General features: G+C 35.6%; 2 protein-coding genes across 2 annotated transcripts; one reads left to right on the plus strand and one right to left on the minus strand.

The window, feature by feature from the left end:
• Nucleotides 1–5,787: 5,787 nt before the first annotated feature.
• On the minus strand, nt 5,788–12,694 carry CysRS (Cysteinyl-tRNA synthetase). The gene is made up of 12 exons (XM_053744510.2): nt 12,560–12,694; nt 12,282–12,468; nt 11,620–11,886; nt 11,186–11,402; nt 10,892–11,102; nt 10,234–10,466; nt 9,583–9,816; nt 9,055–9,190; nt 8,152–8,357; nt 7,584–7,746; nt 6,861–7,057; nt 5,788–6,197 (listed from the first exon to the last, which is right to left on the minus strand). The coding sequence occupies exons 2-12, from the start codon at nt 12,461–12,463 to the stop codon at nt 6,072–6,074; spliced, it is 2,172 nt and encodes a 723-aa protein (XP_053600485.1). The 5' UTR covers nt 12,464–12,468; nt 12,560–12,694; the 3' UTR covers nt 5,788–6,071.
• Nucleotides 12,657–19,613, plus strand: LOC128669598 (uncharacterized). The gene is made up of 7 exons (XM_053744514.1): nt 12,657–13,590; nt 14,057–14,239; nt 14,643–14,965; nt 15,175–15,334; nt 15,658–15,775; nt 17,216–17,352; nt 17,852–19,613. Exons 1-7 carry the CDS (start codon nt 13,468–13,470, stop codon nt 17,951–17,953), a joined length of 1,146 nt encoding a protein of 381 aa, XP_053600489.1. The 5' UTR covers nt 12,657–13,467; the 3' UTR covers nt 17,954–19,613.
• Nucleotides 19,614–19,734: the final 121 nt, after the last annotated feature.

Raw genomic sequence — 19,734 nt, forward strand, 5'->3', positions numbered from 1 at the left:
AATTTTATACATGGTCGTGAAGTATACGAATATATATATTCACGGTGTTGGTTTCAAAATTTCTTTTTTGTTTTTAAATATCACAGTATTTTAATTTGATTAATATCAATTCAATATTCTATCTTATAAAAAAAATTTGATACTAATATATATTGCACTTACAAAAAGTAATGAGTTTAGTCGAGATAGATACCCATAGATACGCACAAGCAGTACCTACACTTTGATTTATTGCTGAACAACAGTCGCAAATTAAGGAGAATCCCGCGGACACCCGTAGCTGAGTACTTAGCGCGAGACAAAGTATAAAGTAGCACCCCACCCACCCACTGAAAAACGTCTCTAATATTCTTTTAGAAACGGTGGCATTTACGGGCTATATTTTATCCTGAATTTGCATACGCTCCTTTTTTCGTACCCGTCCTCTATTTTATGGGAGAGTATTTTTTCATCCGGGGGTTAAGATACAAAAGGGTAAAGCGCGGGAGCTCGCTCCGATAATTAAATTGCAGCCTACGGTGCGCGCGTGGAGTGAACTGTGCTCCGAGCCCCACAATCGCAGCGGACTACGTCGCGCTTATACAATAACTACGGTTTGTCTCGTGCTCGCTCCATTGTATCCTCGGCTTTATTATTGTTTCACGACACATTAAATTCGACAATTAAGCGATTAATCTCCCGAAATGTAATTTCTTTGTCTTTCCACCGAGACTGTCCTAAAATAATTTTCCTTTCTATTTTTACGCTCGGTCTCATGAAAGTAACTAAACATTAAATAAGTACACGTTAAATTTATGAGTTAAATGTTATATAGGCTCCAAGAGTTTCGGTTGTCACGATAATTATAAATTTAACTAACAAATTAGGAGAAATCTTACCCTGCTCTAAGTCAAATTTCCATAATTGCTAATCAAATGTTGGTAGGAGTAGCCGGCGTTATTTCTCTCTAATTACAAATTCTAATTCCCTCTCTTGTTTCGTGGCTCTTTTGAATTTATAAATTATTGTCTTTCGGTACTATCAAATGAATTCAAATTAGGAACGTTTCAGAATCAACCCAAATTTTAGGGAAAAAATATTAGCAAGAGTTTTAAATTATTACCTACTGTAGAGACGATGAATACTAAAAATATTTATAATTTGGGTGGAATATAGAATCGTTTTTGATGCTTCAAATACTGGAAGCAAAATAAGATCATTCAATATCCCGCCCACGGGCACTCCTGTCAGCGGATCACTCATTTATATCTAAACAATCGATTTTTTTTCATTCTTTAAATATAATTTTAAACAGTAATTATGTTAGTGTATGTACTGGTTGTGATCTAAATCCTTCCGGCTTCACTACATGGCCAATATACTAAAGATAAAATAAAAATTTGTTTGCCTACTCATTAACATTACTACCTAGTTAATAGGTACAGATACTTACCTATTCAACGTAATAAACGAACTGATAAGAAATGCTGTAAATTTGTTTGAAGTCTTACAAAGAGGATTTTCTTGAAAGGAAAAATCGTCAAAAAACTTAATAATATTATAAAACATTTTCAGTAAGCACCTGCCCATTCGGGAGCGACGTAGCGCGCGATTTTAATTCTATCACGAGTCTACTTATATATAAATAACACGGCTCCAATTAAAAGAGCGCGACAGCTTTGAAAAGCGGAATGAAGCAAATTATAAGTAGGTGGGGAAATGTGCTCGTGTTTACGGAAACCTCCGGCAAATATTATCGCGAGACGAGCGCGATCAAATATTCAGGCGGCGCGCGGCGCGGGACGCAACCCTCTCCAACTTTCAAGCCCTTCCCTTTGCACGCCCTACACTAATTACGTTTAGAGTTCTTAAGCGAAATTACTTAGGCCCCTCGCCACCCGCGCCCCCCGCCCTGCAACCCCCTTCCGGAAATGAGGCGCGCTGGAAAAACAAGAAAGAGGAAAGCGTTATATAAGAAAGTCAAATCTGGCCAATCTCTAAAAGATGTTGATGTAATGATTTTTCTTCATTTTCGCGACCGTTCTCTGTTCATGAGCGGTTGCTAAGTGAAAAGCAATTAAAGCATGGGCGAGTGATCTCCACACCGCGCCCCGGGGGCCACCCCGTGTCTTCACTTTCTCGATCAACAAAATATAATTATCATGAGTTTTACTGGTTTGTGATACATTTAATTAATAAACTACTATCAATACTTATCCTCTTTAACGATGTCACACAATGTTATATATATTTTGTGAAAGAAGTTACATAACTACTTATGTTTTTTAAAATAAAATACTTTATAGCGTCATCAGTCTATTAGAATATTACGATCTAAAATACCACGATTTATATTCTATTGTATAAGTAATTCTTACGCAACGAAAACATAAAGAATTTTTACTAACAAATAAAACATTATTAAAGGATTTTTCCATATCTAAATCCGATTTAATTAAAATTCACTTTAATATTTTTTTAAGAAATTAAAGAGAATAGTCGAGTCATCAGCGAAACAGCGGCATGCTCGCTCCCCAACGAGGCTATACCTCTCGTTTCCGCACCTTTCATGTGCCAGCGCACAGTGTAATTTCCTAATTTTCAAATTTTCCCCGAAAACAAGACTTATCATCAAATCGGAAGCGACCGTCATCACAAACATTCAAGTGTCTGTGTTGTACTACATAAATTCGTGTACAGCGTCATAAATACAACAACGCTGAATAATTTCCTGTTTAACTAAATGGCTTTGAAAGCGGTAAATGGATTTTTAGACGTATTTAAATTTATCATTTGGATAATCTGGTATCGATATAACTATAACCTTTACAATTTCAATAAAAGTACAATAATTATTATATTAAATTGTAATTACCTAAACAATATTATAAAGCGTATTTTAAATTTAAATGGTAAGTTATATATCAAAAGTCCTAGCTTAGCCGGAGTCCCAGAAGACTTTTCACTAAATTTGGCGCCGAGACGAAGAGCGTCTCAAAATTACAAAACAAGAGGGAAACTTGCGGCTGTTTAATGAGATTTAAATAATTAATGAGCGTGCAAAATTGGTTTCTTTTTTCAGAAGCGGCAGCCGAGTGCTGCGGGGGATGTGATGAAAAACAAGCCATAATTGAAACCCCGTCCGACGGGACACTGCGACGCGCCAGCACCAGATCCTCTAAAATATATTACAATAGATTAAAAACGATATTACGCAGCGAGGACGCCCCCGTTCATAATTCATAAATTAAAATTTTAATTGCCATCGTCGTAAATTTGCTAAGACAACAATTATTGCGAAGGTAGTACTCATCACTGAAACGAAGCATTAATAAGAGGGGGAAACTGTCGACAATGCTAAATAAAAATAATATTGGCCGTTACATTTGAGCAAGGTATACATTAAAATAAAGATTGTTATCTCAAAAATCTAATAAAATGAACGTCAGAAAATTAACATAAAGCTTGGCGATGCATGCCTCAAATCAATGGTCTCAATGGTGCGACCGTTAAAAATGTCACACACGATTGGTCCTAACGAAAATTTTATGAAAAGTAACAAAACTTAAATCACGATTTTCACTTCGTTGACTTCATTTCAATAATCAATCGTAGAATCTTTCCGAAATGCGGAAAAGGAACAATGTCCGCTTTGAGCGACTCAGTCGTTGTATTCAAATGATCGTGATTGACATCTCGCCGGGCGGCCGCCAGCAGTAATCGCCCCTTCCGAATTGCTTCCGTACACAAACTCATTGTTGGGTTGACCACGATCAAATGTGATTGTGATCAAATGCAGAAACTATTTCAAATTCCTTCCCTCTATGAAGTTTACTATTTGACGGTTACCTTGGGAATATCCGTTACTTTAATCCAGAAAAAAATAACTTCAAGTAGAGATTATGTAGTCAACCGCAATCTCAATGTCAACAAATATCCAAACAAAGTAAGCATGAAAGTTGAAGCCATGGCTACCCATGGGATATTCGTCTATAAATTATTTGATTTCGTTTATTGCAGCGGCACAGAGAAATGTGATGCATCAGTAATCAGACGACAATAGACCATGCTAATGAAACTTGGGTCTAAACTGGTATCGAAGGTAGGTAGGAAGGAAGTTAGGGCATAGAATCTTACATAATATAATTTTTGTTTTACTATTACTGTCCATCATCATCAGTCAATATTAACGAAGAAACGACATGAACCAGTTCTGTCTCTGGACCTACCATTAGGTTATGAATTTATACCCAAATGCATATTGTAAGGCTGTGTTGTTTGGTATTTTTATAGTTATATAGCTCGTCTATAACATTTATATAGCTTTCGCGAATTGCTCGAGTATCCCTTGGCAAAAGGGAAAATCCCAATAAGTGCTGGCTTGATCAAGGTGGTCAAAGATGATATGCGTGCCAATGGTGTGACAACTAGATGATGAGAACGAAGAAGAAGAGACAAAAAACTAGGAAAGCGAACCCTGGACTCCGATACTCAACGGCTGAGGAAGGAACCGGAAATAATGCTTCGATAGAAGAGAGAGAAGCTCCAGTTCGTAATTGAAAAATGTGTAATTAACTAATTAATGCATTTGAAATATTATAACACTGTTTGTTATATTATTAGGAAAAGCGAATACTTCGATTACTTGCATTCAACTTATTCTCGTGTGGATTTCATCACAATTGTGAAATGTAATTATTAAAATATTTCATCCATTTATATAACTTATAAAATAATTATGTTATATGCCAAGCAAAATTCTTTCGACGCCCGGGGCGTTAGATGCAGCGGTACAACTCGCGTGCGGTACTTGTGCCACCCCACTACAAACACCATTGTCGGAGCCACAACAAAAAACGTGGCAGATTGTTTACCTCACTTTTTACCTTTTTTAAACTTCTGTTTAACGTTTTTGTCGTATTTCGGCAGCGGCGCACGCGGCCACTTCTTTTTAAAGATCTCATTCATGCGTTGCGTTCCCATTGTCGCGATCAACGATGAAGTGATTTTTTTTAAATGTTTACATAAATGTAGATAATCTGCGGACTCTGACACAGCCCTATTTTATAGCTCAATTTGTTGAATTCGATAATCTGTCATTCTTGTTTACGGTAATAAAAATAATTACAGACTCCCCGATTGATATTTAGCAAAACAAATTAATCATGACACAAAGTAGGTATTTATTAGTTACTTTCAGTTTTGTTTATTTGTAATAATTTTATTGTAGGAGAATAAATACATAGATATAAAATTTATATTTTTTGCAATCTTTCCTGTATAGAAAAGGTACATATAAGATATTCCTACATAGTTTTTTTTATTACAGTAAATATTTGGTTTATTTAAAATACTCATAAATTTCAAGCAACGTTCAGTATTTTATTAAAAGGAATAAAATAATTCACTAAGGAAATCTTCAAATAGAATTAACAAGTCTAATGGTATAATAATAACACACGTTCAGTAAGAATCATTTATTTTTCCAATTTTTATACATACAATCTTATAAAAGTAGCAAATAAATTAATGAAACTCATGTAATACTGAAATAACAGTATGTTTCTACAATTTACCCTCATAGTGACAACTGCTAAAAGAATAATACAATTCAATATCAGTAGCAATTGCTTAAAGTGCTCTCCATTATACAAAACATGTTTAGTAGGTATGTATGTAAAACAATGACCAATATTTGAGATATTAAGCTACTTACATTATGTCTTGTAGAATCCACATTTGTTATTGAATAAAACTTTTAAGGTATTTTTTTTGTTAAACATCAAAATTTGTCATGCATGTATATACTTTTTAAATTTTACACTTATCATGTTCCATTTTTAAGTAGTGCGTTATGTTCGCGATGGTTAATCAAATTAAAATAATTGCACGAAATTAAAGAAACCTTGTGGGAATCTTGCATATAGCTGTAACTTTCATAAGTTTAATAAGGTGTTAAAGAGAATGATAGAAGAGTTATTTTTTCATAACAAGAAATTATTGGTCTATCTATAGACAAAACAAATATTTGATTAAGCCGCATAGATATAAATGCAAAATTACCTAATATTCAGTTCATGCGTTGGCAGTCATCAGCAGGCATTGACGGAACTCAAATACTCGTTATACTTTTTCTCCTGCGCTAGTTGCAGTTTCTGCAGCTTCTTCACGAGCCCCTTACTGAGCTCTTTGCCTTCGTGGTCATGCGTTGGCAAACCCTGCAAATTTTTATGCAATTGTAAGCTGTTGATCTTTAATGTTAAGATCAGTAATGGATTCGCCACATATAATATGCAAGTGAAACAAATGATTATTATGCCGCGGCACCAAGGTAGGTTGCGGCACAATGATTTCACCCAAGTGACCTTGGATTGACCATGTCTGATTGGAGGAGGCACAATATGTCAGGCGCCATGTGCCAACTGCTGGCTACAAATGATATTGCACATGGACAAAAAACATGTGTCAGAATATGTGTGGAAAGCCTGTAGACAAATAATAAATTTTACCATACCGTAATTGTTCGAAAGTTAATGCAGTAAACCAAAATAGATGAAATACGGTTTGTTCATATCTCTACTCGTAAATTTCACGTCGAAAAAACGGATAAAAATATTTTTTTATTAAAAGAGCGTAGTGTAAAATTTATATAAGCGACGGCTTCGCTTAAACCATAATAAATTTTACACTCCTTCCCCAGCAATAACACTATGTGTACAAAAATAATCGTCCAAATCGTCCAAAAATCCATCCGGTAGTTTATTGCATTAATACAAACAAGGATAGGATAAAACAATAAGTTTTTAAGTTAACAAACACTTTACTTATCGAGATACCTATAGTATTATACAAAAAATCTCAAATATTAGACACAAACTAACCTTGTCGTCGAACTTGGAGTATTTGTCAGCCTCTCGTCGGAACATTTCCGAGGGAGGTATTTTCTTCTGCTCCTCTTTAGCGCGCTGGGCTTCCAACAACTCTTGTTTCTTACGCTGCTTCTCTGCTTCTACTCGCTTCTTCTCTTCTCTCTCTTTCATCAGCTCTTCTTTACTCACGAGCTTGACCACTGTGCGATCTGCAAAAATGTCTAATGTTTATTATTGAAATCTTTAAATAACTAAATCGAACTTCCTACACCGACATCGGCCGCTGTACCCAACATAATCTTCACATGTCATGTCTATGTATACTGTTCGATCAAGTACTTAATGTACATTCTTTGTTATATTACTAAAAATATAAAATGAAAGAAACAAGAATAGTATGTGTGCGTTTGGAGCACTTATGCTGTAGTAAATTTGTCTTATGACGCTTCCATTCCACATGGACATCACATATAATTTAAATATGACGTAAAAAGAATGCGCAAAGGCCAAATTTGATGGCGGTCATACCGATGGCCGGTGTCGGAGTAGACTGTGGCGAAACTACACGGTATCCTAAAGTGCCGGGCAGACCCCACAGTCATCGAACATCGTTACACCTCGATTTATTTTATACTACCTTTAACAATTAGTGTGAAATAAATTAGTATCTCAAATACATTAGCGCTAATTCTATCAGTGTGATGTGGCCGTCTCGTATATAGAGGTCTGTCTCACCCGCCTTATCCTCGAGCCGCACGCCGAGCCCGGGCAGCACGCGGTCGCGCAGCGCGTCGCACGCGGCCAGCACGTCGCGCACGCGCGCCGCGCGCGCCGCCTCGCGCACCTCCGCGCGGAACGTGCTCAGCGCTTCCAGGTACGGCATCACTATCTCCTCCACCTGTTGCCAGCGGACAACCGATCTATTACCAGAACCTACGTCTTACACTAAATTATGGAAATTATTTACAAATAATGAACGGCATATGGTATTCGACCTATCAACGCATAACACTAAAGACAGATCGCACAAGGCATATAATAAATGTCTTTCATATAGTCCCCTATGTCTGCTCGCGTGTTCCTGATAACGCTCGGAGCTTTGAGGCTATAAAGTTATATTCTAGGGTGGGACCACACACTTAACAACATCACACGTCTCTCATACAGTCATTAGTCAAATATCGTGAGGGGTGTAGATGGCATAAGATGTGAGTGACGAGTAGGTCTGATAGCAGCAACGAATAACAACGGTGTTTCCTCTTAACGTAGTCACGCGTGGAAGAAATTAAATTAATATACTCACGGAAACATTATCAGTGTCAGAAATGGGGAATCCGATGCCGCCCCTGGGGCCTTCAACCGCGCCGAATATGTGTAGGATATCAGTGACGTATCTAGCGGCGGTGACGAGCAGCGGGGCGTTGTGCGGCGAACTCTGGCGGAGGAACACGTGCGCCGCGCCGACCAAATCACGTAACGCGTCGACGGCGGTGCGTGTATCGATGTTGTCTAGTGGAAATATATCGGGACTTAAATCAAATGTTTGTTTGTTTACTAGTTAAATAAATCCAAGTAACATACTATAAGTCAACTACTTTCAACCCGCAATGCTGACCTGATGATGGATTATTGAAAAAAAAGTTACTAATAAAAATGGTCATGATTAATTCGACATTTGAACACAAGAAATGTGAGAGTAGAATATACAGTGGGTGAAGTTTATTATGAAAACAAAGTTAAGTCTTAAGCAAAACTGCACCTTATAGTATAAATCAATGAAAACATTCACGACAAAATTCAGATAAGGTGTTATTTAACTGCATTCATTCGAGCAGAAGTAATAGCCATTACCTATATCGTTTAAATATGCTGCTGGCCTTGACGATACATACGGTAAGTACTTACATAGGTACGCAAAGAGAGAAATTTGGAATAATCGACCTTACATACAAACTACTTTTTGTATGTAAGTCGATTATTTTGTATATTATTCGAATCCTTTTGAAGTGATTTTTTGTTTTGTTTAGTGCAGAACTTATTAAAACTAAGTATAGGTACTTTGTTGCCATTTTTTTTGTTACGCATTTATGTGCTACTAAAAAAACAATTTAGATCAAAAATAAAAATATACAAAATAACAGCACCTGCATAAACCGTGGAACGTCACACTTTAATGAAGCGTAGGGTATAGAGTGAGGGTACGCACCACAGAGCGCGGCGTGCACTCGTTCGCGAACAGCGGCGAGGCGAGCGGCGAGCGCGCGCTCCGCCGGCGCCCACCCGCCGCCGCACCCCGCGCCGTAACCGCTTCGCACCGCGTCCTTCACGGTCAGGAAAAACTCCTGAAATATTTGTAATCAATCAATTTATTGCTGGAAACATAGTATAAAGACGAAATGGTTCTGGAAACTTATGTTTAGTCAGAATACAGGGTATTTTTTTATACATTGGCCTCTGTCTACATGCTTAGTCGATGATACTGAACAATTTCCACGAAATCAACAAAAACACGAAACAATAAAAATGTTTATTACAATACCTAACTTGAGAAAAAGTTAGGTATTTGATTGTATGGAACAGAATGAAAGAATGTATAAAAATCAGATTGACATACAACATTTAAGGAGTCAAATTGGTCACGTTTATTTTCGAAAATGAGCTCGTTGAAAATGAAATAAATTAAATAGATAACTTGTCTAACAACTATTATTATTGGACTTTACTAAATGCTCACATTGAAAAGTTTCTCAGTCTGTATGGCCATTTCCATGGTATTGTCAGAGTAATCGAGCGTGTCCTTCCATCCATGCAACAAGAAGGCTATGCGGAGTTGGCGCGCTGTGTACCGCTGCAGCGCGTCAGATATCGTCACAAAGTTCTTTAGGGATTTAGACATCTTGCAGCCCGCTATAGTGAGGTGGCCCGTGTGCAGGAAGTAGTTCACCCATCCAGGCTCATCATAGTGTGCCTAACAACGAATAAAAATGAGACCAAAAATAAAGTTTCAATAGTACAAACGCCAAATTATTCATGCAAATAAATTTAGGTAATCATTGGCAACAATACGATAGGTATTTTGTTTTGATGCAAAATGGTTTGATTCGATTTATTCTATCTATTACTCGTGGCGTAGCCCGGGGCAAAAAGTCACCTATGATCTCCAACTATCTCTATACCGAAAATCACTTATACATATATATACTTACACATATATACTTTCACATTTAAATAAAATACTATAATGTAGACATAATTAGTACCCATAGTATAAGTATAAGTAGTAGGTACTTATTTTTTTATTTACAAGTTTTATATTTACTCGAAGTACCTACTGAAAATGTGTAGTATGTTTTATATTGACTTGCTTAGGACGATTCACACATACCTCACTCTGAGCCAATTCGTTATCATGATGCGGAAACTTGAGGTCGACCCCTCCGGTGTGTATGTCTAGCTTGTGCCCGCAGACGTCGGAGGCCATGGCGGAGCACTCGATGTGCCAGCCCGGCCGGCCCGCGCCCCACGGCGACGCCCACGACGGCTCGCCCGCTTTGCTGCGCTTCCACAAAGCAAAGTCGTTAGGTGAACGCTTTTCATTACTGTCGTCGCTGAGATCACCTGGAACAGATTATGTTATTGTTGCCAAATAGTTCACCAAAAATTGGAGCATTACATGTAAATTTCTGGTTTTTCTGTTGCTAAGGTTATTCATTCGCATCAGCATGTCTAAGTTCCGCGATAGTCACAACGTAGTCACGACACGTCAAGACATCAATGTTTTATTTAATTTAAAAAACTATTACACTGATATATAAAAAATGTTTACAAATGGTAAACTTAGCACCATACGGTATTCTCTACCATTATACTCTATATATGATGGAGTACTTTGTAATTTTCAGATATGATATTGTCGGTAACAGTTTGTTTCACAACTAATATCAACTGTTGTCACCCCAACCATGTGTTGGCTATAAGATGAATGTGCAAATTGTGCTCATTAAAATGTAAAGTTTTTCTTCCATCTATATGCTTTTCCTTACCTTCGCCTTCTTGTAAAGACTTTGTGTCCCCATAAGCTTCAGGAACTAATCTAGCGTAATGATGTTGGTCTCTGCTATCAAATTCTGCCACATTAAAGTAAACAGACCCATTTGATTCATATGCTAGACCATTATCTATAATTTTTTGTATATATGTAATGATTTGAGGAACATATTCACTCACTCTTGTTAATACATCTGGAGGTAATACCTAAAAAATAACATTACAGATATTGAATTAGTGTGTAATAAATACATAGATCTGCAGTTTTTCTGAAACTTAAAATTACTTACATTTAACGATTTCATATCATTATGAAATTCATTTTCCCAATGTCTTGGTAGTGCTGTAAATATAGCATTGTCAGTCACGGTAGCTCCAAACTTACTGTCCAGCCAATCAGATATAGGGTCCTTGGCAGATTTCAACAGTTCACATTTTGCTACTTTAATTTTTTCATCATCCTTTTCTTCCACACAGGATTTTAGGTTTTTAACTGCTGAAGCAACACTAAAAATCAATGTAAGTGTTAAAACTTGACATAGGTTTTTAGTAGTATTTTAGAAACTTTATGTATGTTGTTTGCTGGCCATCCTATACCATAATTTAAAAAAAGATATAATAATAACTGTTGGTAACAAAATCATTCATATACGATCCATAAAAAATTAGTCAATAAACACAGATTTCTCTTAATCAGTAGCAAAATAAATAAAATTTTACATACTTATCTAACATCTTTTGCATAGCAATCTTTTTGTCTGGGTCACCTGTCTGTTTAACTACTTCTTCATAGTAATTTGCAACAGATGTTGCATCATCTATGGTCACGTTTAGGCTTCTGGTTTCTTGTACATATTTCTCAAACAAATAATTCTGTCTTGCCCTCTTTATTATCTTGTCATCTATATCAGTGATATTCATTACATACAAAATGTCATATCCAAAATAATCTGACATAACTCTTCTCAATATATCAAAAGATATGTAAGACCTGGAACAGGAATAATATTATAAATGATGAATACAAGATATTTTTAAGAATACAAGCATAATGAGTAATATGAAAGTCATTTCTTGACAGTTTGAAGTGTGTAAGTCTTAGGTCCACAGCACTAAAAGTTTCATCATGAAATTGTTTGATGGAACGAGCACCATCTTACCTTAACATAAACATTCCGTTTATGTTAAGGTGAAGAACCGTAAGAGAAGCCTTAAGTTATTGGATTTCATTAAATATAAGTTTAGACTGTGGTAAAGACATACTCTTTATAGTCTACATAGGCTGCCATTCTACAAGGAAAGGTGAAATGACATTGTCAGAGAAAAATTTTTTTCATACTACTTGTGAACCATACACATATACATAAAATCGAGTGCGATAAATACCTGGCGTGACCCATGTGGGAAGCATCATACACTGTAGGTCCACAGCTGTACCAATTTACATGATTTCCATTGGAGCATACAAACTCTTCTTTCTGGCGAGTTAAACTATTGAATAGTTTTAAAGTAGGTCGCTTATTCGTAGTAGGAGGCGGGGACCAACTAGGTTGCAATCTTTTCGACATTTTTGCTGCAATTACTCATTTATCAAATTCTAACCTCCAAAAAGAACACTTATGTTTACAAATGGTTTAGTAATAATTTCGAAAGCAATTACGAACTTCTGTTAAATAAATCAAATTAAACTTTGTACTTTTGCCACGTTCACTGCAATAATGAAATAGGTAAAACAACACAAAACAGCATGCAAACACACCACTTCGACACTTTTTGTTGAATGAAATTCCCAACCCAATAAATTATATTCCCTTGATGAGTGACGTGACAACGTCAATTTGACGTCTATAGCGTGCTGCAGATGCTGACATCATCTGTCATGTCAATCTTTGATTATGTTTTTTTTTTATTCAGACTCAGATTCCTTAAATTAACAGCCACTGACAGCTTGTAAGTATATGTATACATTTCACAGAAATATTGCTTTGCTTATATATGTTGTGATAATATATTCACAGTCTAAGAATATTCTTCAATGTAATGTATGTTCTTATATTTGTGGATATATTACATTTCATGGACCGTTACAAAAATTTATTGCCTGCTCTTTCGCTTGCCGAAAACGAAAGTTCGTGCGACAGTTTGCAGTAGGTTGTGAAAAGATATTATATTAGCATGCATGCATTCGTGATTAATAAAATAAATACCTATATGGGCTCAGCTCACCACACCGTGACTCATTACTACTAGTAGGTCATCATACTTATCTATCACTATCTCTTGAAAATTAGTACGTGACTGACTACTGACTACCAATGAATATTATAGGCATTTAAATACAAAACAGTCATCGATAATCTATTATGCTCACCCATGCCATGGTCCATGGTTTTTTATACACACACACCAGCAAAGATAGCAGTTTCATTTTGGTCTCTTCTCTTTGGTTGAGTTGATACACACACATACAATACATTATTTTTATCTATAGGATTTACTGTGCGCGTTCACGGCGTTTTAGTGTATTTTATTTGCTATTTTAGCCATATATAGGCTCCAATTTACTGTCATAATGACCCTGTGTATTTGTAAATGTTTAAACCTAACATTGGAGAGTGATAAAATTGAAGAAAATGTTGATTTTGAGAAGTTGGATCTAACAACTGCGGAACAAAGGGATATTTTTTTCAGTGAGGTAGGTACCATCGGTAAACATGTCAACAAGGTCAATACCTTGACTTGTATTATAGAAGGGTTGTGTGTTTGATGTAATTTAAATGAATGAAATATGTTGGGTAATGTTATGTTATGTGGTCATATCGTAATATACGCGACATACCTACACAGTTGGTATAAATAGCGCAATACATGTGCGACACATACTCTTCAAATACAATACAATTTTTAAGTAGGGTTATGTATATTTATTATTTATTTTTTGTAAATTTAGAATTGTTTTACTACCTATGCACCTACTCTCCGGAGCATCACTACAAAATATCAACCTGTTATACTAGTACATTTCCTGTAAATGTACATACCTATTTGTTTTGTGCTTTAAATACAATATTTTTATTTTATTAATATCAGCCACTTCTGACATTTCTTATAAAGAAAATGATATGGTCTTTCTGAAAAGAAATTTATATTGTCTTTTTCAGAAACTGGTTTCATGTCCCAGTAGTACTTTGAAGACACAGGTGGCACAGCAGGCCCTGCTAGGCCAGCGTGTTGTTAACCGCTGGACGGTATACTTCTGTTTGGCCTGTGGCCTCAACACACATGCGATTCTCCATGACCGACCTAATGGACCTTTGATTGTTCTCATTGCTAAATCTACACTTGTGAGTACCAATACAAATTTGTGATTTTTATAGTTGTCTAGTAGGTATACATATGTTACTGGCTAAATCCAATTTCGGAATAAACTAGTTGTGCCTGGCAAAACTAGTTTGACCTAATCCGGATAGGATAAACTAGTTTAGTTTAGGGCAAACTAGGTTATCCTAATAGAAATACACACTCTCACACTCAAGATAAACTGGCATCAATATTTCAACAAAATATCTCAAAAGTTTAGAGTGATACTCTTTATTGCTTGTATAATGATAAATGTAAAATAGTCATAATAGTGCTTTCAATTCGAAATTCCATTTAATTCCATGTTATCAATACCCATGAGAAGACACATGACTAAACCTTTTTTCTCATGTTCTCTAAATAATATTTTTTCATCTTTCTTTTCAGACTACTTCAGACCAGATCAACGCCTTGCGGAGTTCTAGTAACTTTTCACCAGTGTTCAACTTACTGGTACCAGGAGTCAGCAGTGATGTTGAAATGAAAGAGAACATAGACACAAACAATCGCACAATAAATAGCAAGAATATGTGGTCTGGTCAGCCCGTGATTGGGAATCTAAACATGCAGCTGCGAAGGACATTGGAGTCCCAATTAGAGTCAAAGCTGGAGGCAGTGGAGGACTCAGTTCGACAATTTAAGGATAAGAAATATGCGGAATATGAGGCATACAGAGAAAGAGCACATAGAGATCATAAGATATTAGCTAGGTATGTTTTTTCATAAAGCTGGTTTATTTACATTCTTTATATTTTTGCAAGACCATACTCAAAATTATTTTACAAAGTTTAATCCATATTTAGTCCATTATAAATTATATTATGACAAATAATTGACATGTCTACAATTTATTATTGTGACAACAAGTTCAACCTATACAACAACTAGAAATTATGGAATGTGTGTTAATTTATTTCAGCATTGTAACAAAGGCCCGTGAAGACAATGATAATGATGACCTTAAAATTGATACAAGTCTGGACAATGGACCTCCCTCCCCACTATTACCTCCTCAACAAAGAAGAAGACTGTCCTCTATCAAAGATGCCAAAAAGATTCCTCAAAGTCATGTAATTAAGGTATTCTCGTCCTACTGATATTATTGATTTTAAAGTTTTTGTGTTCCATTCCTTACATAGTTGTCAGCCTTAATTGTTGTTGTAAGCTCAATTATGACTAAACTGTTAAGTGGATATTCATGAAATTTTGTGATTATAAAATATTTTGTTCTTTATGTTGACTACATATTTCATTTATTGAAAAGTTTATAATGATAATAAAATAAATGATTGGAATTCACCATTGATGTATGATGCATATTACAAATAAAAAGCTTTTAGTTATTTATAGTCATGTTTTGAGCTGATAATTACAGCAAATTTTTAATTTTTATGTTTTCCAGCGTAATCGAAATTTCTCACAAGAAGATGATTCATCGGATGCTGATGTTCTTTTTGATTTGGAAGGCATGGATTCTCAGAACAACGCTAATTCAGATCAAGATGATTACGATTCTGATGGTAGGTTCCTTTGATATTTTTATTTTAAAATAATCACAGAACTATTTTAGTTTACTTAGTAGTTCTCACTCACATGGATTTAATAAGTATTTCATACAACTGGATAGATTACTACGAAATACCTGACAAACCTATTTTAGAATAACCATTGACAGGAGACGAAACTAACGATATTTTTTTATTATCTATGTATTTGTATATATGTATGTAATGTATGTATATATGCATGGATGGATGTATGTAACGCGATAACTTTCGAACCGTTGATCTGATTATGATGAAATTTAAAAGTATGGTATGAGGTATGTAGGTTTTGACAATAACGTAGTTAAGTTTTTAAGTTCGTAAGGAAACAAAATCGGATAAGTAGTTTTTGAAATATTCACAAATATTTGCGAGGTCAAGTTCATGGCAAACAACTAGTATTAACTTTGAGCCCACTTGTGTGATTCAGTGCCAGAGTGTTGTATGTATCAGTAAAATATCCTATACTATTAAAGTCTGGGAGCTAGACCTATCAGCTGCTTCTGACACAACATAGACCGTAGGAAGTCGGTCTAGGAAAAGGATGATGCAATTACCCGTCACGATTTTGATTCCTGTTTCAACCTCTGCGCCCACCTACACGTACGTGGCCTTTGGGTATTGGCGAAAGGGATGAAGACATGATACAATGTATGTGAAACTTTAGTTAGTTTTAAAAAGTACTTTGTTCTATAAGTACGAGTGTTCACTTGCGAGTTGTGGCGAGTGTGTCTAATGAAATTTGATACTTACAACAGAACCAAATACAACAGAAATTACGCGACTATATTGCAAGATTAAAACACCAACTCACAAAAGTACACTTCATTGCCTTCGTACTGACTCGTGCCTATACCAGAAAATTTCTTTTAACATGCAACTCTCGTCAGAAAGGACGCACGAAGATTTCGGGGCTCTCTCAGCACGGTCTCAGTTTATAGTCATAGTGAGCTTTCCAGTTGTACGGAGTACCTACTAATTCCATGGTTACTCATAACTACATATATGTATATTATATTAGTACATATATGTCTATCTTGAATGTACCTGACGTTTCAATGACCTCACTCGCTTAGTTCGTTGGAAGGCCAAAGAGAATTTTTCGCCCATAAATCTTTTATCCAAAGAGTTAAAAAATATATTTGACCAAGCGAGCGACGCGAACTAGTTCTACAAATCAACTTGGGCAAAAATTTTTTTTTGTATGTATGGTAATATATTTCGAACCGTTGGTCTGATTTTGATGAAATTTAAAAGGTATGTAGTATCTGTCATTAGAATTTTTAAGTTCGTGGGGCAACAAAATTGTTTATGTCGTTATTAATTTTGTAAAAATTTATTGTATTCGCGAGAATTAAGTTCACGGCGAACAACTTGTTTATTTAATTTGACCATTAAGGAAATATATTGTCCCAGACGGCAGTAACGACGAAGGTATCCAGTTGTCGCGGCCGCGCGGCAGTCACACGATGCCGGACATCGCTCACTCGCTCCCCATCTCAGTGCCTAACTTCGACAAGGAACGCTCTACACGCCGGGAATTGGATGACGATGTAAGTTTCTCTCTCTTATCTGAGCGTTCTCTCGGTTGCTTCCTACGTTAAAAAAATATTCCTCAAAAGAATACACGGATATTCACTTACAGAGGAAATTTATAACTTGTTTACAGTTTTTATATGTCTGACGTGACAGATAGTAACATAAGTGAAGTAACTTTTGATTATGGTATACGAATATAAATATTTTATATTGATATTTGCATGTCACACATGCTTTTTAAATTTAAATCAGATTAAAAAATATACCGAAATAAAACAGAGCTTGAAACATATTAGAAGAGTATTTAAACGTTATAATAAAAGCTGAAGTCGGCGTTAAGAAGAAAGGTGATGAAATAATGCGGCCTAAGGCCTAATAATTCAATAGCTAAGACCACTGTCCCGGTTAAGCAGGAGCGTGGGTTCGATTCCCGCTCGACTCCTGAGTTTTTTCATCTCATTATTTTAAAAGTATTCCTGGAACATGGAAACCATAGCGCGGTATTGGTCGCAGGAGGTGTCCGCGGACATCGCGGCCAGCATCAAGGCGCTAGCGCGCTCCGTGCACGGGGACATGTTCGAGCTGCCCCCCAAGCGCTGCTCCACGCAGATCTAGTGCCAGTGGTCCTCATCCTCACTCTACCTTGCTCTCCGTACTGCGTTCGCTGCATACACAAGAAAACTAAAGACGGGCTTGCGTACCCAAAGGATAGAAGATTTCCATACAACATCCCGGGCCATCTCATACAGGACTAACGGGCTAAATCTGGGGTGTCTTGTAAAACTGGACACACGCTAAAGGACAAAATGTATTAGCACTCTGTTCCGTTTCTTTTCGTGTATTTCTAATACGCATTTCTCTTATATGAGCTAAAAGAAAGTTGGCGAAGTCTATAGTTTTCTCTGTCTACGGTTCTCTGTGTGCGAGTGTTTTCGGCCGATTCCACAGACACATTGGTGCTTTCAAATTGTGATTGGTGACCCTAACTCCATATGCAGCTACAGGATATGATTCCGTACGCGTCGGCGGCTACGATCGTTTTCGTGGATTTGTTATTACATATTTTTATTATATTTACTTCCTACGTTTGTCATAACTACGCAGTTGCGATTGTGCAGTCGGAATTTTACGTGATTAAATTATTTGAGTGCCAAGTTCAGTATGGCTCAAATTTAATTATATTTGAAATTTATTAACTACAACTAATATTCACTGGAATTGAATTTGCGATTGATATTGATTAGTTCATTTCCTTGTAGTGACGTATGCTTAACTAATTGGATAATAAGCAAAAAGAAATATTTTTAATGTTACAGATACTGTAGACTATATAAGCAAGAGGCTATGAATTGTTGTTATTATAAGATCAGAAATATATTCACTTTGATGATACATGTGAAATATTAGTATAGCTTGCTTTAAAATAGATAAAAGTAAATGGCACGTTACAATATTGACTGAATAAATACTAAATTCTTCTATTAATTTAAATATTGTATACAGAAATATTGACTATGCTTAATATGGGATATGCCGCTTACGTTTACAATGAGAGAGCCAAATTCACAACGACATATGTGCCCATCCAAATCCATACAAACAATTTCATAAAGTGTGTGTGTGTGAGTTATGTTAAGTGTACATATAAAATTATGAATTATATTGATGCAAGTAAATATAAAAATATGGAATGTTAACATCTAAGTCATATCCCGTTAATAGTTACTTCTATTGTTTTTATCTGGTGTTATCTTATTGATAAGAGAAAGTGTACAAATTTAACACTTGCATTTCATACTAGTCTTATAGGGTCACTTTATTATTTTCAGCATTAGATAGTTTTTTTAATCTCATGCTTATGAATTCATGAAAGTATACATACATAGTTAAGATCATTGTTATTGCTTTCGACAAGAATACAAAATTTTTGAAATATGTTTATTTTTTATACCAGCGTATTGAATGTTTATGAAAAGGATCCTATCGAGTCGGGCTTTGGTAGTAGTGTGTCTTTTCGTTTTTAATATTTTATCTCGTAGATGGAAAACAAACTTTAGTTGTTTGGAAGTTATGTTAAATACCAGTAAAATAATGTACCATATTTCAGTGTCTTCCAATAACACTGTTCTAAAAATATTTTTTCTATATGAAAAGATTTTGTGATTGTGTTTTCAGTCAGTTGTATTAATTTTAGTCATTGGTATGATGTTTATAAGAAGGACTTTGAATGTATCGAAATGGAGATCATGTAATAAATATTGACCATGAAAAAAAATTGTTTTTATTATAAAATTTCATGTAAAATTGATTAGATAATATATTAGCACATAAGGCAGCAAAAAACAACCACTGATTTTCAACAGTTAACTTCGCGAGAAGACGCGAACAATTATTTT

Source organism: Plodia interpunctella, chromosome 4 (genome assembly GCF_027563975.2).
Source record: "Plodia interpunctella isolate USDA-ARS_2022_Savannah chromosome 4, ilPloInte3.2, whole genome shotgun sequence".
In the NCBI taxonomy this organism is placed as follows: domain Eukaryota; kingdom Metazoa; phylum Arthropoda; class Insecta; order Lepidoptera; family Pyralidae; genus Plodia; species Plodia interpunctella.